Source organism: Neodiprion fabricii, chromosome 3 (genome assembly GCF_021155785.1).
Source record: "Neodiprion fabricii isolate iyNeoFabr1 chromosome 3, iyNeoFabr1.1, whole genome shotgun sequence".
Taxonomy (NCBI): Eukaryota; Metazoa; Arthropoda; class Insecta; order Hymenoptera; family Diprionidae; genus Neodiprion; species Neodiprion fabricii.
Window position 1 is genome coordinate 8,278,385 of NC_060241.1, and position 26,183 is coordinate 8,304,567.

The 26,183-nt window shown below is 38.9% G+C and overlaps 1 protein-coding gene across 5 annotated transcripts in view; it reads left to right on the plus strand.

The window, feature by feature from the left end:
* LOC124179077 (ras GTPase-activating protein raskol) overlaps positions 1 to 26,183 on the plus strand; it is a 224,979-nt gene that overhangs the window by 69,309 nt on the left and 129,487 nt on the right. For 2 of the 5 annotated variants that reach the window (XM_046563110.1, XM_046563107.1), the window contains exons 1-2: positions 10,757 to 11,318; positions 22,319 to 22,434. In XM_046563110.1, the coding sequence (XP_046419066.1) occupies positions 11,069 to 11,318; positions 22,319 to 22,434 (366 nt within the window). In that variant the 5' untranslated portion in view covers positions 10,757 to 11,068. Of the gene's footprint in view, positions 1 to 10,673; positions 11,319 to 22,318; positions 22,435 to 26,183 lie in introns of those variants that run through there. The other 3 variants (XM_046563106.1, XM_046563115.1, XM_046563114.1) reach the window with 3 other exon arrangements.

Genomic DNA, 26,183 nt, shown 5'->3' on the forward strand with positions numbered 1-26,183 from the left:
TTATAAATATTAATCGACAACCGATTTGCGGCTTCTCATTCGACTCGTAGCTGTCTACTTTTTTATTAAGCTCGATAAAATTGTGTCTTCTTCATAAGCGTAATAATGACAACAGTAATATTAATAACTGCAACCCCAGAGGACGGCATTCGCAGAAGTTGCAAATTATTTTCGTAAATTATACGTTTACTTAGCTACGCATAAAATAATATAATTAGTCAAGCTCTACTACCCTACAAGTGCTTCTGCACTTGCCATTACATTACATGCGTTACATCCGAAGATAGGAATTGTCAGAGTTATAGGTACATAATGTGCATAAACCATAAAATAATAAAATCGCTATTAAGTACGCTTAACATACCACGCAAGTTCCGTAAATCGAATCTGTAGTAATTTGATTTCTTCCTTTATTGTTGATAATAATAGATTATAGCCGTAATACACTTGTATTACATCTGCAATCTGCATATGCGATACATATTTCGTGAACTTCGATCAGTTGTTATTGAAGCATGATATGTATGATACCTCTACATATAACCTGCAGTCACATATGTATAGGCAATATATAATAATAAACTGCTCGTTGTTTAAGCCAGTCGGCCGCAGCGATGTCATCATCATGAGCTGAATGTGCTCTCGTGGCTATGAGCGAACCTTATCCCTCGTATTATATCATCCCTGGCTGCACACTGCGCCAGCCACCCTTTAGAAATGAAATAACGATATCATCCCCCGCAATGTTGGGGAATTTTATCAACCCTTCGTTTCTATTGTCGTAACTGCAGAGCTTTCAGGATTTGCGTGGGCGTCGTTACGATTATAAACGACGCTTCGATTAAAAGAGCCTCTGTTTATGTCTGGAAGAAATTAATTTTTTACCCTGAAATATAGTGGCGAACGATATGTAGCTTGGTCGAAGTCTCGGATTTTTTGTTCAACGGTCGTGGAAGACTTGGCAAAATTAGGCAAACATATGGCGGAACTTTGTTTTGCCATTTTTTGTTTCACTTAAACTTTGGTACCCTTTAATTGATCGGCCGGTTGTCCGAATCAAGAAACGAAAGTGTCTCGCGGCAAGTGTATTAAAAAATTTAAATAAACTTCACTCGCGAATAGAAGCCTTTGGCCCACCCGGCGAAAATATTATGACATATTTCTCCCCTCTCACGATGATTTCGATATTTGGCATGTCTTGTCCGCTTATAGATTTTTAGAGCTTTTAGTTGAACCCTATATCGATACAATCGATGCACGGAGAGTACATCACACCAGTTTTAATATTCCCAACGCCGTCGAAATCGTCAGTTCGCTCAAGAATTTTCGTCGACTCTAAGATAGTTAGGCAGTAATTTCGGAAACGATTAATTCACATGTGTTCTAATTATATATTTTTTTGAGTAATTTACAAACAATCCTGTGAAGTTTGAAAATGATTTACCATTAAATTACTGAGTTTTTTAATTTCAAAGTTCAACTATTTTATATTGTATACACAGGGACTGGGACAAAAACTGATGGTTTCGAGTTGGTTGTTCAAGAGTAAAATTTTTAAGCGCGGGCAAAAATATTGAACAAGATAAAATGGATATTTAAGAATAATACATAAAATTTTTGTAAATTTTGCCCGTCATTTAATAATTAAAAACGCAATAAAAAGCAAAAGAAAATCCCATTGGAATTTTGGTTGGGTTGTACATTTGACCACGTCGCGGAACTCAAATAATTTGTTTTCTGTCGTTTGGTATATTGCTAAAATACTTCATTTTTTGTCTGCGAATCTTGCCTCAAATCGTAACCGATCTGATATTTTGATTCACAACAAATAAAAGTTATAGCGAGAAAAAACATCGAAGGTTCAAACAGACCAGAATACAAGAAAATCACGTGACGTTGCAAAGTTTATTTTCTGATTATTTGAGGAATACAGTGCTCACGATTATCCGTTGGACGGCGTTACTGTCGCTATCCAACTACCTTAAATGAGGAAAGTGCGCACCTTATGCGCGTGCGTTCAGTCGTTCGAATTTTAATGGCCGACAGTTACCACCTGATTGAGCAGCCGACGCAATACCAATCATGCGAACTCGGAAGAGGTTATGTTCGCAAGGGAAGCGCGAAATTTTGGTCAAGTATTTTGTTAATAATGATTTTTGGATTACGGTAAGAAATTGAATATCGAAGGAATCCGACGATTTGATTGACACGATTAACGTGTGTCTGATTGATTTTACTTCGGACCAACTCCGAATCGACGTTCTGTTAGCGTAACAACACCCACAATAGTTGCCCACAGCTAACGGTGGGTTCCTAGGGACATTTTCTGACAGTCGCGATTGGTATTGCGTCGACTGCTCAACCAGGCGGTAACTGTTGGCCAATAAAATTCGAACGACTTGACGCACGCGCATAAGGTGCGCACTTTCTCATGGGCACACGGTAGATATGGAATCAGTGTGAAATGTGGTTTTCCATCTGTATCTTGACCCGTGGTATAAGAAAATTTTACGAATTTCAGTGCCATCGCGGTGCCATAGGGCGTATGGATAAGTATACGCCTATTTGGCAAGAGCCCATGGGCAAGGGCACAAAAACCTTTGGCTAAGTACATTAAAGTGTAGTCATTACCCTCAAAAATACAGGCTCTGATCAAATATGTATGCATTATTTTGATCGTATTGTATATATAATCACCTCGTATAACGAAAGATTCAAATCACATACTACCGCCAAGTACATGTCTGTTAATTTACAATAAAAGCATGATTGAAACTCAACTCGTAGCCTCCACATCTCTCTGGTATCACACCGCTACCTCACGGCGGTCCAACTGACCCTAAGCTTACCCAACTACAAATGAAAATTAAGTATAAATATAAGAAAAAATAAAAAATAACTCATACATTGATGAAAATCAAAAAAAGAAAATAAAATTTAAATAGCATGAGGTACTTGGTGGGGTTTTAAAAAAAATAATTAAAAGTATTTATACAGCCTTATTACCGCAAATTGTTGATATCTTGACTTGTATTGTTTGAATTTCTATTACGTAGTAGGTATGTTTTTTCATTCGTGTCTACTATCAGCTTCGCAAATAACAGCAATGCTGGTGTTTTTGAGACGATTTGTTCCTCTTGCCTTACCATTGATTTAGACGGTCTGACCGATGGATTTTTAATAACCATACGAAACAATGCGGTAACATAACGAATCCAGGTAGTATTCTTTTTCAAATCCCTTCGGTATCGTGATATCGCTGATTCATATTGGACGAAGCTTCCCTGATCTGATGGGAAATCAATAGCTTTTCCAATCATAGATATCTGGCCCTCCCACTTTCCTTCCCCCCCCCCTCTCTATTTCCCATCTGTTTGTGCCGGCAGCCGGTTTAACGGACGGTTTTCCTTCTTCCGCATTGAAACTCTCGCGCCTGTATGTGACATGTGTGTATATAATATGCCAGAGTAGGTATGTACGTATTCGCGACTGATCCCGTGCACACGTGTATACGATAAGCTACAGCTGTAGCTGTTGCTTGTAATGTAAGCACGCGTTGGCCAATGCTCTACGTATAAAAGCCTTTTCACGAATATCCAACGTTGCTGGAGCTGCTCTTCTCCTCCTCCTCCTCCTCCTCCTCCTCCTCCCCCTCCTCCTCCTCCTCCCCCCCCCCCCCCCCCCCCCCTTCATCGCTCTTCATGCCGTCGATCTGCCGTTACACGCTTGACGGTTATGCGGAGAAGATTCGAGCTCGCGAATGGCGCAAACAATCCCAGTTATGCTGCTGGAGATGCGATGATAAAGTCTGAATTGAAAAGTTATGTCTGAATTAAACTTCATCTACTTTCGCATAAGAATCAAACATTCCTTGCATTTTGGAACAGCCTTATTCTGTAGTTCGCTGATTCAGACATACAATCGAGGATCTTCAAACGGAAATGAGGATGGTACTATTTATTCAATCTCCAAGCTCCAAGACGTTGGTTTGATGTCAATTACTTTCAGGGTCTCCAATTTTGACCACATTCGATCGAAATGAGTCTTTTCGGAAAGCCTCCAAACTTGTAATTTGATTATAGAGAGGTAGTTTTTTTTCGGAACAAGTTACGAGAACGCTTTAATCTGTTTTTCCTTCATTTGATAGTGTTTGAGATGTAATTTTTGCAACCGGAAGTGACATTTGCTCGTGACATGCCTGATTTCTCACCTGATACTCATAATCTGATCATTGCAGGGCCGTCATGCCGTTATATCAATCCTGGTACTAGATTTACAAAAGCATATAATCCAAACGGTTGTAGAAAAATCTAAAATAGAAGGTATATTGAGAAAGAAAAAGAAAGATTTGGACATCGTATATTCTAATGTGGAACAGTGACAATGCCATTTGGGAGGAACTTATTTCATATTCGCGAATCTTCTTTTGTGAAAGTTCTCCAAAGTTTTCACGACCGCTATTTTGCAACCGCGAAGTTGAGTGGATCGGTTTAAGAAGTTTTGCGGCACATCTTTAAATAAAACGAACTTTCGTTTGGAGTGTATCTTCAATAAACTCTATCAATTTGAGGTTTCCTGCGAAACTTGCAACCGCAAATTTATACACAAAATTGTTCTCATATACTTATGCGACGTGTGGGAATCCGTAAGAGAAGAATATCTTTCCCAGTGAATCATTCAAAGGTATTCGCTTGTAAGCATATTTGTAGTTTTAGGCTCACGAATGGAGTCACTATGCATTCGTCGCTGGAATAGCAAAAAAGTAAATCCTGCAAGTTCGCAAATTTCTGTGGTTTAAAAAATATAACCACTCGAAATTACGAAATACGTGATACGATAGAGGAGTAAAAATCGGGATAAGCACGTTAAAAGTACGCCCGAATCCGTCGGTCGGTCGCAGTTTTTCTCCGATGAATAATCACATCAAACCGGTCAGTCTCTGGTAAATAACTTAAAATTCGATATCGGTTCTAAGCTGTAGCTTTGTATACACGACGCGTGTAATACCGTGGTGTGCCATAGCGGACGGTGGAAAGATGTTTTTAAACTCGTCCATCACGAACCATAAGGAATACAAGAGAGAGTGAGAGGGGGGAAAAAACGGTCGTTCCGAACGCTTAAAGTTTAAACTCTGCAATGTTTATACCGGGCAGGCAGTAACTAACCCGCGCGTCCGAATTCGTTCCCTCAGCATCAGCGCTCGGTTATTTCCGGGCGTTTCCGGCGATCGTCGCCAACGAAGTCGGAGGAAAACTTCGCGCCGGCAACAGTCGAGCATCGAGCACTCCGGCGCTCGCTAGTTCGCGACAAACTTCACCGCGTGTAGGTGGCGAGCGCGGATTACCGCATACCGCGAAACTGCGATCGGAATACCGATGCTACGTCGCCCACGACTTCCGTTCAAACGATGTTTACCAAGCGTCACTAATTCGGAACTTGTATCTTCGAATACGAAGATCACCGTTTCTGTAACGAGTTGATAATGCTTCAGGATACGATTTACCCGATCGATATTTCTTCCCGATTCTTCACCGTTGGTCAATCTGATTGCAAAGAATATCGCAAAAATCAACTGAACACGTACATGTACGTAACGAATATGTCTACACCTTAGGAGGAGAGGGGACTGTTTTTGTATTCTGGGGAATATTTCGACTTTCGAAGTAGAGCAGCGAAGGAAAGAATTTTAAAAAAGTAAACGGAATGGACGGATGTTGATGGTCGCTGATTGCAATGACCCGTGCGGAGTGTGATGAAAGCATTCCTTACGGCAGTTCCGTAAACGAGTTTACCAATGTGTTCTGCGGTTGGTCTATTGCCTGTTACTGTTCAGTTCATTCTGGGAAATCGATATAAACACTTGGTAACGGAGCACAACACACTGCAGCTACTGCTGCTGCTGCTGATGTTGCACCGCATTGCACCGCGTGGTTGGTTTTCAACGTGATGTGACATGAGTGACGTGACGTGATACGAGTGTTGATTGATGATAATCAACTTCATCCTTGTTTGTGTGTTTGATATGAATAAGTGAAAATATTGAAACTGAATTTGATCAGTTTGTCATCTTACTCATTTTTGTCCAATAATTGATCGTTCATGCGGTAGAGATCAACGACGCTTGAAATTAGGTATGACATTTCCTGATGAGTCGTTACAATTTGCTTGGAGTCATGTGAAGTTCATCGAAACTACTTACGATCAGTCTGTATTGGATTCGCGTCAAGTCACACGTGTGTGATGGCGCTTTTATAGTTGTACGTAAATATCACTTTGACTTACCTGAAGTCACACGAGGTTGTGTAAAGCATTTGATGTCACGCGAAGTAACGTCGAGTCACGTTGGCCAATTTGAGTTTACTTGAAGTTATCTATGAGTCAAGTGATGTCTCACGAAGCGATATGAAGTTATTTGAATTAGTCACGTAAAGTAGCTTCGAGTTATGTGACAAAAGTTCGAGTCGTGGCTACGTTCTCTCAACATGTAGTCGTTTTGAAGTACCTGACTTCACACGGAGTTACTCTACAATTAGTAGCTTTGATCGGTTTTAAATAAAATTGAGTCACTTGAATTTACGCCCAGATCAGTGAAGTGATGAAGTCAGGCGAAGTTAGTCTCAAGTCTTGCCGCACTCACGTTTCGTTCTGATACTGTGATTCCCTTTGCACGGTAGACGTAATACTATTTTTGCACACAAATTGCAACCAGTTTAACCCATTGTTTGATCCACCTGTGGCCATATTTACTGTGCGTAAACAAAAGCGACGGGCACAAATGGTACAGAGGTGCTTTGATCTGAGTAAACACCAATTTATTAACAACGATGTGTATCAAGTATTGAAATACTTCTGATCAAAAGTTACTCAACGTCGGACTTCAGTTATGAATTGAGTGATTGAATAGGCTAAAAGTCCCATTGATAGAATAGAATTTTATAAAAATGGCAAGAAATGGTGGATCTATTCTCAACGTACGAAGGAAATTAATGACGAGACACATGCATTGATCGAGAAGAGCGAAATGCGTGAAAGAAAGAGGACAGATAACGACGAGGCCAGTGTCATTTTGCCAATTTTTTAGACTATGTCGTCCCTCGTTCATATTCTGGCGAGACTCTGCCGTTAGGATTTGATATCCTCTTCCGAGCATTAGCTGATGAATATTTAAAATGGATATCTATGTAAATTTGGAACAGGAATGTGTTGGAAAAAAACTAAAAAAAATTTTTTTTTTTTATACATGAGACATTTTTGATCCAAAAGTTCACACCTATTTTTATACCTAACCGAGAAAATATAGATTTCCCTAGCTTTGATTACGATTTCTCGTTTTGTTAATTATAGGAAACGAATTGAGTAGGTAGAATTGGCGGTTTTAATAAAAAAAAAAGTTAGGTCATGAAAACCGAAAGATTTTTGCAAAATTGTAGGCAGATATAGTATTTAATTTCACTTGAGACTAATCATCTATATCTAGTTCTGAAATATCAAGATTTCAGCTAAGATGTTATACAATATACTTTTTCCTTGAGAATAACCGAAGAAACAAATCACGTATCCCATTTTCCGTTTTCGGAATTACTCCTTTTTGGACCGCGATCTCGTTAATTTATAAAAAACTACTTATGCTGAGAAAGAAAAAATTCATGACAGGAACAAGTAGGAAATTATGTACACAGGTCAGGTAATTTCGAGAAATGTTTTTCACGAACAGCACTGTAATTAGATAGTTTAATTTAGAACCGTTTTTGCATTTTTCATGTCTCGCGCACCGAGGTTTTTGCCTACTGATAGTTACACGCCTGATTTCCTCTTCTCATTGCAATAATCAGACAAATAATATCTGTTGGTCGATTCAATACCGGGCCAAACTGATAATAAAACTTCAAAGCTCAAAAGTGAAAGGCTCGATATGCAAGACGAAATCAAGTCGAAGCGTGCGAAACTTGGTCGGGTTTTAGAAGCAGGTAAAAAGTCTGGCGGATTTTCAAGTCTGAAATCAATCTAAGATTAGAATACTTTTACACCTGTACTCATTGTCATCGCAGTGCCTACATACCGCGGAAATAAAACCCGAGCACGACTGTAATTTTATCCGTTTTATCATTCGCACCGAGGCTTTATTGGTACGTAGAATTTATGAAAGATGAACTCGGAGTGCGGAACATCGTTCCGTTCGTTCGTTCTTTCATCTCGCGGAAGATGTTGGGATATAGAATTTTCTCCGCGAAGTATAACGAGAGAGCCGCGAATGATGGCGAGAAGCTGGAGCCTCGGAGCGATAATAACGACCGCGTTCCTAGCTGCCTAACCTATATTCATCAATTATCTATAGTTTCCACGAGTTTATCGGGTGGTGGAAGAAGTGGAGCCAGTACTTGAACTCGCGCAGTACCTGATGCGGCACATGGTCACAGCATCCAAGGCTACGCATTGCACAATCACTTCGTTCGACGGTGAAAAAGTTACTCTATGGATCAAGTGGATTTTACTTGAGTGGAACTCTCGTGATGGTGTCTTTGGTGTGCGACACCTTTTATAACACACGTTCGAACGGTTAGCACATGTCAGGGAGAAATTGAAAACGCTGAAAATCTTAGGGATCGAAACTTCGTAACAGAGTCGTAATGCTTTTGTGCGCGTGAAGATGATTTTGGCACTGCAGTCATTGCAGAAGATATCCAAAGAACGATCTAAACAAGTATTAACGTCAAATTTAATATTGTTTTGAGTAGCAATTTACTTTTTACTTTACCACTTATCGAAACATCCAATATAGAAATTGAACGTACAAAGAAATGCTGTCATTGATCAAATTTATTACAGGATTTCCGGTTTTTATGATCTCGGTGTAAAAAAGTCGATGACATTACAGTTTTCGTTCACAGTTTGAAGACAAATATAATTCAGAGTATAAAATTTGCCATTTCTTTCGTATCCCTCACTTTGTTTACCTCGACGTGGTGAAATATTCATTTCATACGATATAAACATCGTGAATATTTACACAGACGATACAAAAGATACGCCTATTACCGACGGATATATTGGAAAAGGTTGCCAGCAATAACTCTGGACGATTTTCTTCGTTTTGCTTTATTTTGTTTAAACTGTTACTGTTATTGCGCCAGTTTGCAATTCATCCGCGAATATTCCCGCCTCTTGAAATTGCAATTTTACAGTCTGCGTAGTAGATTCAACGATATCGTATACCCAGGAGTAAGGTAAATGTGCATACCTGTAAGTGGAACAAAAAAATTGAACATCCACAAAATAGATAATCGTGGTCGTTCAACGAATTCATTTTCTACATACGATCCCCAACGCAAATGATAATACGCTTGAAAATACGGATGCGAGAAACTGACTCGCTGTAGCGTATCGCGAGTTGCTGAATGCTTTTACAGTCGTCTCACATGTTTAATTACAACAAATTTACCCCAACCCGATGTTATCTGCATAATATGTGCGCTTCTGTCGAAGTAGTAGCAGCAGCAGCAGCAGCAGCAGCAGCGGTGAACGTCGAGTTCTTTTCGGAGTTGACGAAATTCTCTGATGATGAATTGCTGCACAATCTCGAATAATAATAATAACACAGTGATATAATGATGACGATAACGATGAATTTGTGAAAAAAGTAAAAAAGGATGAGCATTCGCTCTCGCTTTACGGTTATAATTCACCTCGACGCGCGATTTGAGTTATTATACGGATGGCGCAAAAAAAAAATTCATAAAAAATAATTGATTGTGTTTAGTCAGAGTGTGAGATGCTATTCGTAAACAAGCAGCAAAGGGGGGGGGGGGGGGGGGGGGGGGGGAGGGGCGAATATATTAACGAACGAGTAAAAAATTATAGCAATTTATGATCAACGCCGCTCCTCGATGAAATTAAACAAATTCGCTGCGCGAAATCACATCAAGTATCCAATGGATTTATACTGTTGATTTATAGTACGGAGTGGTTCTGAAGTTTAAACGTTTTGCGTACGTTTATTCTGAGACTGAGAATCTGAGTAAACTAGCTATGAAACCATCGATTGTAAAATCCAACACATCATAGTCGTAAGGGATATATTTTGGATTTTCGACTTTGTTTGCTACATCAAATGTTTCAAAATTTCGTATTTTTTTTACAGGATCTAAAATTTTGCTGCTATACATACACAGATCATCTTTGGTTTATTATTCTTTCACAAAAATTAATTACTTGTAGACAAACGGGTTTTGGATTCTTACTCGTTTTCCTCGCATTTGATGTTTCGGCCAATTTCACAGACCGTTTAATTTTTTCTATGACCAATCGACGCAGCGATACATTTTTCTTCTTCAACGATTGTTTTCGATCTTGGATTCTTTCCATTCTCTGGAACAAAAATGTACGTCGATCTACGTTTGAGTATATTTTTTTCCGATCATCTCAAAGCCTGGACATCCTTTTTCAGATCTCTAATAATTTGAATTTTCATCAATTACATTTAACGCGATTATCAGGATACCGTACGTCGTGTACAAAGGCAAACAAACGAACAAAGACGCATCGCAATAGTTTATTTCTCACGTTTGTTTAGGATCTAGAAAAAACTGTTCAAATTTTGGATGAATTTCACCTAATATCTACCGTGTGAATTTTGTACGCAAGTACAGGTATTACATATTCATACAAAACGCATATGCATATGTAACCTGTGTACGCAATGTAGTTGCGTATGCAGATTGTACGTATGCAACGTAGCAACGTGATTACACAATTAAACAGTATGAAGTAGAAGGCTGATAATAATTGCGCGACGTCACGTGGTACAATACATCTTTGAAAAAATAAAAACGAAAATTCTATAACAACATGTCTATTACGAAGATGTTCATTTACAACGTGGATAACAGAACAATCGATGCAACGTCTGGTGGTGCAGTTAAAATAATCGCGCGTGCCGATGGAAATCGGATGGACGAATAAATTTGACTCTGTGCGTGATTCGTGAACAAGTATTCTCTATACGTGCATACGCGCTGTATTTTTACGGCAAGAGAGTGTGAGAGAGAAAGAGAGAAAGAGAGAAAGAGATATGTCATTGACGCCGAGAGGGTTGCGTGAATGTGGCGCAGACGCCGCCCCCGACGACACCGAGGACCAGGTGATTCAGTGTCCGGCCATCGGTGCAGGTGCCGTCGAACCGCTCAGCGACTCCTGCGGAGAGTCCGACATGGAAGGTCTTGACCTTTCCCTATTCGAGCCCCACAGCGACCGCGACGCCGCCTCCTGGTGCGACGCCCGTGTCCACGCCGGCACCCTTTACCTCCTCACTCGGTGCTGCGGTAAGTTCATTCCGGATCTTACTCGATCCTGATTATACGATGTGAGATATCTTGTTGGTAGTTCAAAGTCAGGTGGTGGTGAAACGTTCCGTGAAGAGTCTTAACCGGACTGATGTGGAGTGTATTAAAATCACATCAGGTCTGTATGTTCGATCCGTGTCAAGTCACGCGTGAGAGGTTTAACTCTCAGCTGTGTAAATATTACTCGGATTTACCTGAAGTCAGCAGCGGTTATGCGAAGCTTTTTCGAGTCAGGGTTGCACAGGGAACACCTGAAATCAGTATTTGGGTTACTGTTTGAAATCACTCGAAATTACGTAGAATCACTCGAAGTTTGTTTGATTTCAGGTGAGGTAACGTAAAGTCATGTCGATTCACTGGAACTTCGTTTTAAGTCAGGTGAAGTTGTACGAAGTGATGCGAAGTTAAGATTTATCACGCAAAGTCACTTTGATTTGAGTCGAAAAATTTAGAGTCGGGCAACATTCGATCAAGTAGCGTAGAGACTTCTGAATTCCTATTGAAACACATGAAGTCACTTTGAAGCACCTGACTTCACACAAAGTCACTTTTAATAGCTCGGATCCGTTTTAAATAACATCAAATCACTTGAATCACATAAAGATTGGTGAAGTCACGACGTCAGGCGAAGTCAGTCAAGTCTTGTCAATAGACTTCAAGTCCAACAATGTCACTTGAATCCACAGGTAAATTTGAATCGGTGGAATGTAAAAATTTAGTACTCCTCGCTCGATACGGCGGTAAGCTCGCTGCGAACGTTATTCGATCTTTATTGTGCTATGTGTAATATCTTGCGTAGTTTATGTTTCAGCGCAAATGACCGACCGATTTATAGATCGTTCGGCTAGATCGTGCTGCACCGGCAGCAGATGTTAGTTATGGTCTTTATAAGAACCGTGTTTTATCGACTTTACGGGACCTGCGGTCCGCCGGATGGAATTTGATGCGTCCGTTTCCTTACCGCATGATTTTGACTGTAAGAAACAAGCAGTCAAAGTTTACGCCAGTATTCCGGTATTTCAAATCGTAAGTCACGATGTGATGCCACAGTCCTAAAAGTTTCCAGAGTCTCATAAGGGCGGATCTGACGTCTAAACAATAATTATATGAATATACGATTAAACATTCCATGGTATTTTAGTTGAAATTAATCATGGATCTAACTGTGGGTACGAAAAAACTGATCATCGTTTGTTCATTTGCATCCTCGAAAATAGCGATGTGATTGTACGAAGTATTGAAATTCTCAATTTGTACTCATTACTCAATATTTACCGGTCTTCTCACAGAACTAGGTTGTGCCTATGGCCGCGGGGCTTTGAGGCGGTAAACGATGATGAAGTACCGTAGTGAAGGCGTTGAAACGGGAGAAGAAATGACAGAAGTACCAGCGTAGATTTTACACAGTTGGCGTCTCTCGATTGATAGTTAACGAGAACAACGTCTCGTCAATATTAAATATATCACGAAAAAGAAAATTTCATCGTGAATCCTAATTACGATCGGACCCTTCTTCCAGATTTTCTGGCACGCGAATCCAAGAGTGCGATACGTTATGACGAATATTTTTACTATCAGAGGAATTGCCCAGAGCACAGCGATAATACCAAACCCGTTAGTCGCACGAAACAGCTAGTCAAACTGTTACCTTTCAAATTTCGCAGTCAGTCTGGCCATTTGTTTGTTCCAATGAATCACTATCAGTTTGGAGTTCGGCCATCGGGATCCATATTACGTGTGTACAGGACATTTCACTTTTCGTTGCAATGGGGAGTAAATATTAAAGTCCGAATCCCGCTAAAAATCGCAAACCAGTATTCGACATTGTACTCCCTCTTTTCACGGCATTTCAATTCTACTTCACTTCTCGAACGAACTCATGCCCATTAGCTATTTTATTTTCCCCAAATCAACACCGTTTCAAATTGTCGCGTACAATGTCATCGTTAATCAAACACAATGCTATTCAGTTTACCAGTAACGAACACACGCTGTCCAAACCCCAAACATGCGGAACGAATAGGCAAAAGCGGCGCTGCTCATTGTTTTCCCAAATGGACACAGCCTGGTCTTCAATGTTGGTTATTTTAATGATCTTGGTTGGCAACACTGAACCTCGAGATGCGTTATTTCACTCAATCTCTGATTTGTTTTTGCATTTCGTCTCGCGTGTAGATTGTACTAGCAGCTCGTGGCCATTGCCAGTAAAATGAAGACCGCTATGTTCGATTAGTGGCGACACTCGTCTCGTGTACGCGACAAATAAACACTGAGTCTTTCGTCTTTTGAAACGTGACCCTGAGTATATTTCGTGCAGATTTCAGTTGCTACTTTGTCCATGATGCCGGAGATATCAATTCTTGAAATTTCATAATTATATTTATTCCCGACTCAGCGATAATTTGTATTTTTTTGATCCGATAAGCGGGTGAAAAGTAGCGTATCATTCCCGCATATACATTTTCTCTCATCTGCGGGAGAAAAGTGTTGGGTACTGAGTTTTTCAGTTTATCTGGTCTACTCTTTTTTTTTCAATTTTCGACTATTTCTTTCTGTAATATGTAACTTTCAACAATATTCCACCTCTCAGGCTAATAAAATGGTCACGTTTACGCTTTAATGAAAAGATTATTATGATTTTTAAAACAGGCAATGCTTTCAATCGTTCATCTGAAATATTTGAGGTCTTATACATAATATTTAACATCTAATTTGTATGTAAAATAATTGTAATTAGATTTGGATTAAGTCTTTGTACTCGAATAACGACGACTTGAATCGATGCAATTTAAACTTTTTCAAGTACTCAAACACTACATCGATGCACTACTTGTAAGCGTTTCTTCCATTTTCTTTTCACTTCTTTTCTTTTCAAGTCAATAATATGACCAGAGTCGAGTGGGAAATAAATTCCTGCATGCAATACAGGAATAAAAGCAGATTATTCCCGTGTTGAATAACGTACCATTATTCACAAAGTTCATTTCAAGAAACCACATCTCTCCAGATCGGTGAACCTAGATGCAGAACTGTAAATTCGTTGTTACGGAACCACAGTGTTTAACACCCTGCTTTTTTGTCGTCCAATTTGAAATGGTCAACTTATCGAAACTCCTTGCACTGATATCGGACCAAGCACACTTTTTTATGCGTCACCACGATGATTGTCCACCATTAGACGACAGAGTTAGTCGAACGAACTTTGGAAACTTAGGAGCCTACCAAGCGAAGTTGACGTAACTATTGGCTTTTTGAAGTTTGGGGAGGGGGGGGGGGGGGGGTAGTTGAGTAAGTAAGTAAGCAAGTAGGTAAGTATATCTGATTAGCCTGCATCATCTGTTCTCGCATCCTGCAATCTTCTTTCGCGCACAGTAAATCAACGCAGGTAAATGACTCGCTTGGTATCCACTGCATTGCCCACGCTTGATCGCTCGCTCGTTTACTTGCTACGGTCCCTCTTTCGTTCTTGCTTACATTAGTGCCTTGCCTACTTATTATACGTCTTCACCTACCTACCTATGCGCTCTTTATCGTGGGTAATGTGATTCGATAACGCGTGTGTACGTACATTCACACGTGTACTTACAGTGCATCACTTTTGTAACACGCGGTGAGCGCATACATTGGTGAAAACATAGCGGTGTGAAGTACGCTGAGGTTAGCGTGGTTCGAGAAAACTTTTGTCTCCTTTTTATCTGTGGCTATTCGAGTGTGATAAGCTTTTATTGTTAATTGTAGTACTTGACGTTGAAAAATATATTCTCAACTCCAGGATCTAGTTCTGTGAAAAGCTTGTTGAATTAATGACATGACAAAACGGACGTTTAGAAAGTGTCACGTTATTCAAGTTAAGTCTGATGGAAAAAGTCCCTGTGGTTGAAAAATTATGGCAATGGAGTGTGGCGTTTACAGTTTAAATTCAGTATTACGGGACTTTTCAAGTCGCATGTAACCAGGTTAACTCATTCTTTATTGTATCCCTTTGTCCTTTCAACATGATTTTGACCTGACGATTCAAACATACTTCGACAAAATGTACATTTCATACTTGACTTGAGGGCTGCAAGCTTTTGTATCGTACTTCATGAGTTTATAAGATTTAAAGGAACACTTGAGGATTTTTTTAAACTCGTATAATTTCTATCGTCTAATTGAAGTCTGTAACGTTTTTGGAACGACTCGTGTTGAGGCAAAGTCATAAAGTATTTCGCGACTTTGGAATTTTCCGAAGTTCAGTAAACTGTAAGAAAACGAGACATAATCGTGTTTTGAAAGTTTAGCTCCTTCAAAGTCATTATCAAATTGAAAAAATTGTGCATTTCTTCGCAATGTTTTTTCCCGACTTCAGAGAGTGTTGCACGAGATTTAACTTCACTCCCAAACCGACCTTGTGACTTCAGAACTGTTTGAAAAATCTGAAAGAATTCAATGTTACTTTCGTCTTCTTTTTTTCATAGATATTCCATCTCAGATGATTCCATTTTCCAGATGATTTGAGATAACCGTATATATGACATATTACAAGACTTCCAAGGACTCGAAAATATCTCACAACACTTGGCAACATGATTTTTTTCTTTATAAGATGATTAAAACGGTACGAACAAAGTTATAGTTTATAAGTTAAATTCGGATCAGTCATTAATTCTGTATTCAAGAGAACACCGACCTGCGTGATTGTTTAGCATTAAGCAATCGGGCAAAGAATTATTATTGTAACGAACTTTACACACCGCCTGTATCCAGATATTTTTAACCAACCCAACTTAACTATAACACAAGCGGCTCGAAATATTAATTCGTTATCTATACCGCCTATCCGCCGCGCCCATTTCCGATTGATTTCTAGATATATATGTCGTATATACAAACGTATACATATATTACTCACGTAGTTCGTATTATCCATGGAAATACGTACACGTACATTGTACATACATCGGCATTATATGTATACGCGGTGCTACAGATCAATTAATCTCTGACTAGCGTATGGAGTCTAACAGCCACCCGACATTAATTCGATTCTATAATTAGCCCTCGATCACTCCCGCCGCAGTCTAACTTCGTTCTCGAATTATGCCAATTGGCGTTTTTTAGGAACATCCGTACCGTTCTGCTTCGTCATGTTGCGCTTTACACGATAAAGAAACGTCTTCGTAAATTAATATTCCTTTGCGACGGCGGAACTGTAATTTGTACAAATTCATCCGATTTTCTGATCACCGATCATCCGTCCCTGCGGTGTTCATTTTTTTGCGCAGTTGAAATGCTGGCCAGATATTTATTTCCAGACACAGCTGCAGGTATCTTTTATTTACGGCATGATTGTTTTCGGACGGAGCAAATCAAAGAGTGCACGATTGATTTTCAATATCCTATAAATTACTTTGAGTTCCGTGCAGCATTACGAGCTCGGTACTTTAATTAATTAAAAACGGTGAAAAACTCCGTTGGGGTTCTCTTTTCGAGTCGTCCGCAACCACTCCACTGTATCCTGTTGAAACCATTCCCGCAGGTCTCAAAGATGTTTCAGTGTCTTCAAATTTGTACCGCGAGTACAGTACACGTGATAATATCACGTGTAAGTAACTATCTCAATTCGGCAAAATGATAGATACATTTTCGTTCACCGAACTCTGAAAGATAAGTGGGCACAAAAAATTGGTTTCTTTTTTCGTACTATCCTCTTCACATCCGCCCGCAATGGCGAACGTCGGATCAGTGGTCTAGTTTTTCGCGCATTAGGCGTTGGCTGTGGTAATTGATTGGTCGGATGTTGAAAGAGAACGGTTTTTCATCCAGCCGTCGCGTCTCTTGCAGGCTGCCGCTGATTTCAGATAAGTAAAGAAAGACAATGAGGGCCGGATAAAGTGCCGTAAAGAGAGACGGTCGTAACTCTAAGGTGTTCTTTGGCTCTGAGGTTTGCTCGGGTCGTACGTCCCATCTCGTACCGTTACCTACCAGATGCACGTGATCCTCCTTCTCCCATGATGTGGGACAATGTCAGTGCCTGACAAAACGCGCTTGCCTGTAGTAGGTATCGCTCGTTAAGAGCCCCTTACGATACTGGTAGCTTCGAGTCCATCCAGCGTTAGGCTAGGATACCTACGTTGGGCTAGGCTCCTCTACGATAACGGGTAGCCAGTAAAGTCCCAAACATAGAGAACTAGCCTCGGGGTCCGACGACCACTTCCACCATGGATGACCATCGCATCGGTCGGGAGATTAATACTCGGTCGAAATGCGATTGCGTTCCGCTTGAAACCTTATGCAAATGACTGAGAAGGATTAGTAAGTTTCATTCAAGATCGGATCCGTGAAGCAATGGTTTTTGTTTCCAGTTTACATTTTCTTCAGTATTCCGAAAGATTTGGAATCGCGAAAATTGATGTTTAAACAAAATTTCGAATATAACATTACCAACAATTTTCTACTCTGTAAGAAACATTTCCAAATCAAGTGGAAAATGAAATTTATTATCCTCGTTGAAATGACATGGAATACCCTTTGTAGTATACTTATATTAAAGTGCAAATCTGTGGTTGGTAATTATAACAGATATTTTCTCTTCTTCGAAGGATCTATAAAAATGCTGAAACATCTCTTCTATAGTAAAAGCTAATATCTGTTATACGTTGATAATGAATGAAGGATTACCCGCAATGTCGAAAGACTTGGGAAATATGGTACCACTTTTCGTTAATGGATCATAGATAAAACGGAGAGGTTTGATCGAGTCAATAAATTTTGTACACTGGGACCACCATACTTCACATCAGACTTCAGGGATTCAAAAACGAACTCCCAACACTTCACTGGTCTTCGCTATCGAATCGTGCGTAGAATTTACACGAATTCATCGAACTTCGCGAGCAAACTTCATGGAACTTCACGGGACCTTATGGAAATTCGCATAAAAGAAGTCAAGACTTGACCGAATTCCCACCGATTCGTCAAAAATTTACAGAAATTAGTCTCCACTTCACGGAGAGAATTTATGAGACTTGATCGGGAGCTTATGAAAGTTTATTTCGCACAAACGGAACTCGACTTTACCGGCAGAAGATGTTTACCAAACGTCACTGAATGGTTTTCACGAGACTTTGTAAAGGTTTTACCCTGGAATTAAGAATATTAAAAGTATCTTCATAAATTAGTTTCACTGCCTTAAGAGTGATTGTACGAATTATTAATCATTTTTTTACCATCAGATTGGAGTTCGTATGCATTTTTTTGAAAAATCGTTAATCCCCGTCTTGGTAGCAATAAACCAAGAGATACTCCCACTTTGGAAATCAAGTTCTTGAAAGTCATTCTAGAGTTGCAAAAAAAAAAAAAAAAATAGTAAATGTTTTTCATTCCATGTCTTATTACGTTGAAGTTACTAACTTTAACCTCATTTTCCGTCACTCAGTTCGATTCCAATTAACTTGAACAAATTTCCACGACTTAATTAAACTTTGTCGTAATATTTTCCACCATCGTACTTTATTTATCGGGCTCGTGGCCAATTCCGTACCTCCGGGTGGAAAAAGGCTTTTCGCCCATCCCAATCATCAACGTGTAATATGTACCTGTTCAGTCGGCAGCCGGGCGCCGGAGATTGCAGTTAAACACTAATTAAGCTGAACGCCGCTCGTCATTTGCGAAGGCCTCGAGCCAGCAACCACCCTTCCTTTCGCGCCAGGTGCCAGGCGACGGAGGTTAACGTCCATTTTCGGATCCACCCTATCCTGCACACATCGGTACCATAATCACCGATACATGCATCCGTAGTGAATCCTGATTGAACGGTCATTTGCTGTCTAATGAACGTGTAGACGCGGTATAACGTAGGAGGGCAGGATCGTACAGGACCTTCCCACTTTATCGGATCGTCCCTAAAGGTGGTCGATGAAATTTTACACTAGCCTACAGAAAGTTCGGCGAAAAAGTGAAAATGAATTTCATTCGTTTTTTCAATCACTTTAAACCAATTCTATGTGCTCTTCTTTTTACAAAATTATAACGAATCCTGTACGCACCTGAAGCTTCGATAGATCGAGCTCCGTCGGAAAGGGTTTCCAATAATAATTGCAGAGGTCAATTCAGCTCGCAAGGTTTCATTCGCGTCTAAGAAGTATCGTCGCGATTCATGAACGTTGGTGTAGCAGGATGACCATTCGATGAAGCTTGGTAGACCGAAACTTTTCAGGTGCATGGATTCTGATTATAACGGTACAACGAGAGACGGTGAAACGATCCTGAGGTATACACTGAGAAAATCGATTTGTCAAATTCCGAATCTGTTGAAAAATTCATTTCCTGGTAAGAAATACTCTCTTCGTTCAACGAATCCTGATCTCCTCGTACTTAACTGTAATCAGAGTAACGGTGAATATGAGTATTTACGTGCTGCAATGGAACAAAAGTTGCATTTATGTACACGAATTTGAATCGTTTAATAGTTTAGCTTATGAATATCGAATCCCATTTCGTAATACCAAGTAAATTTTGGACTGTGTAACACTTTAATCTCTGACCCGCGGACTTTAAATTCTCGTGATTACGTAAACGCGATACATATCTCAGCATTGTGGTATTTGAATGCGGTAAAGGAGAAAAAAAAAGTAAAGAAAGGTAATGAGCCGCTGCTTCCTGTAGCCAATTTTTGGTACGGTTCAAGATTGTGCCGGCTCATTCTCGCTTTACCTTGAACGAGCAAAAACTCTTTTCACGAGGTCGAAACTTGGCTAGCCTGATGAGCAAAAACGCTTTGTCTTTTTTTCCACCAAAAACGATCAGCGTATCCAAAAAGGAGCATAAGACGGTGTTGTGGTGTTCAGAAATTTGAGGCAACGTGTGAATTCTCAAAATCGAACCACGCGCATTGTTCAAACAGAAAAAAAGTCTCGAATCTTGGCAAGGGCAAAATTTTCGCAGCACATGTTCACCGAAAATTCAATTTTTTTTCTCAAAATTTAGGTTAAAAATTCGCACGATCACGAAACGAAAAACTTACAACGAAACGAATATATCACCGAACGTCGAAACGTGCTTAACTTCTTTACAACTCCGAGGGAACAGAAGAATATTTTTTTTGCGGGCTTATAAGTAAAAGGAGATGAATAGTTTGGACATTTTTAGATGGTTCTTTAACTAGGATTGAATTATCCTACGTTGCGTGGATTCGGTGAATGTCGAGAACGTGGCTGTGTATACAATACATATAACGCATATGTACGTGGTATAATTAAAAGTTGCGGTTTATAATTTAATTTGAAAGCGTGAAACGTGCGGCTGGAGTGCGCTCCGACAAAGTTATACGAATTCCTCTCTCTCTCTCTCTCTCTCTCGTCGAATCGTGTTTCTGCATAACGAACAGTATATACCATTTTCAATACATAAGTTCGCAATTGATTTGATCGTGAACTAGCGAACGTGTAAAGCCTGCATCGAATGCCAATGAATCGAACACTTTACCCGCGGGAGAAATCTTTGGTCTCGATCACAAGTTTGTCCTACTTTCGTTGATCTTACGTTGGTACTCGCCTATAGGCGTATTATCGTTCAACCACCATCGCGTCGAACTAGTTACCTACCAGAGAACCATCGCATATAGCGGTTATAATAACAGGTGCTCGCCGGAAACTAATCCGCATCGTTATAAGCAACTTTTTCATTTTGCCCCATACTCGGCGACCTTTTCCTCACACAAAGACCAGCGTCAATTATCTAGGCCGTTGAATTTTCACTTGCCTCGAAAAAGCGATCGTGTTTGACTAATCAAGTTTGTTCGATAGCTTTAGGAAAGTATGGTAGGTAAGTTTGTGTAAGTTTGTTGTTTTTTCCACGCTCAGAAATGTCGGGTTTTCACAATTTTGATGTAAAAAATTGTACAAATGTTCAGTTACAAGTTAGAAGTTACAAAATTTAATTTTTAATTGACATGGTCATAACATACAAATCACATCTCATTTCGTTCTAATTACAAATGAAACTACAAGTTGTAACTTATTCAGCCCTGAATAAAAAACACAATTGAAATTGGTTTTTCATTTTACCTCAATTAGATAATAAAAATATCATTTTTATGCTATCTAGCCCCAAGTACAAATCTCTTATATTATCGTCAATCTAAATGTAATTAATTACAAATTGCGTCCAATACTCTTTCAATGTATCCTGTAACATCATTACTGTGGTCATTGTCACTCGTCGATTTGTGAGATTCACTGTTAAAAACGTATGTCGATTGAACTTCCTACGAAGTCGAAGTTCGATCGAGATTTTCGATCCTTTTTTGATAATTGCAGAGCAAAATCAGTTTGTGAGGTTTACTCTACTTTTTCAATTAAACGAGGCTTTAATATCAATTTATTGTTGGACAAGCATTAAATTTTCGCACCAGTTGCAAGAAAATACAGTAACAATGATCGTAATGAGAAAGAATAGCGACGGATACTAGACTTTCCGGTAACAGCTACAATCCTAATTTTCATTTAGTACCTAGAATTATATTTTTCAGTTGTGGTAAACTACAAAAATAGTTAAGAACTGAGCGGTAACAGGAATTAAAAATTTCTCTCAATGTACACTGTATTGAAAGTTTTATTCGAATACGAAACAGTGAATTCACACGTTCTCTGTTTATTCTATTTAAAAATACAATAAATTTACCACAAAATTTAGTAAATTCCGATGAATTTTTTTTTATGTTTTTCTTATAAATACTATTAAAATTTGAGGTAAAAAATAAAGCAGCAGCCCTATCTCGTTGGTCCATGAACCGAAGTTCACCAGCGTGACAAAATTATCCCAGCTGTCTGCTTGCGGCTCGCGTATAATTCTCCTCGTCTCACGTCGTCGACGTTGTTTGAAGTCTTAAACGGCCGTCAAGAAATTCATCGTGTACCCGTAATTCGAATTCCTTTTTCATTGCGTGCAAGTACTGTGACAGTTTTTTCATCTGTTTTCCGTTATCCTTACTTTCACAGAGGCGGATTGTTGCGTCGCTGAAGCTGGCAGCGAAGAGGCTTGCTGGGAACCGTGCTACTGTGTTCTTCTGCAAGATGAACAAACCCTCACCGCCTATCGGAGCGAAGACATGGCGGTAAGCTCATTCTCAAATATTACATTCTACCTGTTATCGCTCGAGGCGTGTTGGATACTCGTCAAGGAAAACGCTTAAACGAGGAATTCTCCGTCATCACGCCAACTTTTTTTTTATTTAGTGGGTTTGTAGTACTATTTGAGAAAGCCTTCTATTAGTTGTTTCCGATTTTTTTGGACGAACTGTTTAGGGGATGCCATTTATTTTACAAGTTGGTATACGGAGCGAGCTATTGTATGTACAAAAATAAACTTTCCGGGCAAAACGGTTGTTCCCTTTTTTTCTTCAAAATTTGATTGGTTTTGAAAAGATAATTTCATCTATGTTGGGGTTGCCATTTTTCGGCAAAAAAGTTGATGAATAATTCGAATCCGAAAAAGGACATCGCTTGTTTTTTATTTAGAACAAAATGAGCGTCGTTTGAAACATGCTTAGGTCATGTGAAAAAATTATCATCATAATGGAGCCAATGGTTTTATAAAAAAGAATTGAATGTTCAAAGAATATGACAAACAGTTTATTGTTCCGTTGAAATTTGTAACTAACTGCCTATGAAACCTCCAATAATTTCGATTGTCGTGGATCATCGTATAAAATTATCCACTGCACTTTTGGCATTTCATCTTCCCTATTTCAAATATTTAATTTCTTTTATATAAAACCGTCGGCGCCGCTTCGATGACAATTTTTATTTTTTTTTACAGGATCTGGGTATGTATATAAAGTTGGTCATTTTTTCTGAATAAAAAACGAGGGAGGTTTTTTTTCAGATATGAGTTAATTTGTACCTCTTTTGTCACCGAATGGCAATCCCAGCATATATAAAATTATCTTTTCAAAACCATTGAAATTTGAAAAATAAACGTGACAACTCTTTTGCCCAGAAAGTTTTCTTGTCCGATCAATAGCGTGCTCTCTGTACCAACTTGAAAAAAAATGGCATCTCCCAACGGGTTCGTTTGAAAACTCGGGAATTATTTATGCAAGGCTTTCTCGAATAGTACTGCAGGCCCACTGTACGTAAAAAATATCCGCCCTATCGACCAAAAAAAGTTGCCGAGATGACGGAGTGGGCGAAGTCTCATACAGTATTTAAAATCAGAAAGAGTGAACTACCTGACGTTAATGCAACCATGCGCTCCTATGAAAAACCATTACTTAGCAACTTCGGGTTCGTCTGGATTTTAATATATCGTAATAAAGGACCCCTGTGCGTAGTGAGCAAAAGTTGAGCCAAAGAAATCTTACCCCAAAGAATGAAGTGTGAAAAAAGCGGAAATATTTTGAAAAGGGTTCTTGTTTTCGAATCTCGGGACTGACTATTTACACAATAATATTTGGTCGATGCAGCAACGGTACACACGCAAACAAAATATTAAACATTTGGTGATGACTCGATATTATAACGGCGTCAGTCGTGGCAGGATGTATAAGGGGTCCGAACACAATTTCGTTACAATTTAAACCATGCAATGAAGCAAAATTTACTTACATTTTGTTAACTACTTTATTTCAAAGTTATTGCGAAGATGCAAAATAGTAGTTTTGCTTCTTGCACGCGTCATCCGTATCTACTGTTTTTAACCTTGTCATCATTTTTAAACGTCACGCGAAGTCTCTTGAAATTCTTGGTGATTAACTCGTTAAGACGTTTCAAATCAATCAAGTTTCATTAAGGGGGTATTCTAGTGTAGAGGCATGAATTTGAGGTGTTTTTTGAAGTGCTATAAACAAAAAACAAAAAATATTTTTACCATCCATTTTTTTATCAGGCGTTTATTATATTTCACGATTACAAAAAAAAAAAAAAACAAGTCAAAAAATACAAAATTGAAAGTGCTATGAGTTGTTGAAGTGGGGGGGTACAAAAAAAATGGCGCGCCAATGTTGTCACGATTGCAAGCATTTTCAAAATCAGAAAAAAAAAAAGATCATCAATCTACATAAATGCAGCTATCGTACTAACTAGAAAAAAGTCGAAAAAAAATTTTTTTTTGCCAAATTACGGCTGTCCGAAAAAATAATACGTTTTTTTTTTTGACTTTTTTGGACGTTTCTGAATTTTTTAAAAATACTAAAAATTATTATTTCGTTATAATAATAGTTCGTGCGACAGAGACATGTATTGAGAAGATTCTCACCAAATTTCAAGTAAATCGGTTCAATAGAACTTGAGAAATCATGTCAACCGTTTTGAAAAATGTAGTTTTGAGAAAAACGCGTTTAAAGTTTCGAGTAAAATTCGTTCCAGCCGAGCCAGTATTGAAGACGTGTCACTAAAATAGCTATATCTCTGAAAATAATTGAAACTTTGACTTGTCCTTTTAAGGACACATTCTTGAAAGGTTAAGCTTTGAAAATATAAAAAAAAAAATCGATTTTTTCAAATTTCTACACTAGAATACCCCCTTAAAATATTCCGAATTCTGATGAAGAATCACGGTAAATACAATCCTTCGATATCTTATAGGATACCGTGATTTTTCTGCAGTAGTACGAAGCCTTCGAAATGTCCCTATGCCGAATCTTATATCGAAGATCAATACAATCCTGAAAAATTTTATGGAACCCGATCGAGCGTTTAAAATCTTGCAGTGAAATCGCCCGAAGTCTCATGCCAATCTTACGAGTTCCCGTGTTTGCACACGAAATTCATATTGACACATGGAGTCACCCGACAGTCTTACAAAGTCTCAAGATAGTCGTAAAATCCTTTGAAATCCGAATACACCTTGTGATTTACTCCCGTAAAGTTTCACGAAATTCCACGGAGTCCTCTGAATTTTCCAAAATCTTACGTGAAACATAATAAAATGTCATAAAGTCAATTTATGTGATATGAAATCCCGTGTGTAGAATTCAGTGAAGTATATAAAGAAAGTTTTCTGAACGATATTGTAGTAATTATATTGAAATCCGTGCAGTACCGAGTAATTTAACAAAGTTATGAAGTTCGATCGAAATGTTGTCGAGTCGGTACTTCAAGAGAAAGAAAACCGATTTCCTATTTGATTCGAGTAAACGTGTAATTGCATCACATAATCGTCAGTATACTCATGGGATTGGAAATAAACTTATTCAGTTTCACACGTGATTGAACAAATGGGTATTTACTTGATCTTGATGAGCAAATTTTCATTGGTGAAAGATTTTGCACTGAACAATCCTGCACGGAGAAAAAAGAATCCTTGAACCATGAAAATATGTTTTGTTTGAGTCCATTCTCTTCAATCTAATATCCCGTATTTGTTCCAAATACGACGACTTCAATTCAACAATTTCGACTTAGTTTGTTTGTCGAAATGATTTAGTCGAGCGAATTCTTTGATTCAACAAAAACCTTTCTTGTCACGAACGAATGTAGTATTGATTCGAGTGAACCTTTCGACGTGTTTCCAAAATTGAGTCAACAGAATTCCTCCAAGTACTTCGAATAAAACAAGTACATGAATCTAGCCAACAAAAAATTTATATCGATTGAATGCCATACTTTGTTGATCCAGCCAGCGTTTGTTTGGAGTAACTGATTGAATAAGTTGCACTTGTTTGTTTACGAGGTAAAAGAAATAACACATTCTTTGAAAAAAGTAAAGAATATATTTGTCGTAAACGTCGGTATACTGGTACTACAAACGGCCGCTAGGCGGCGAATTTTCTCGCTATGTAAAAGTAACTTCAGAGATAGTTATAAAACCGGGTAATCGGCTAGGAAGTCAGACACGGATAACGTGAGATAAATTTTGTCATCA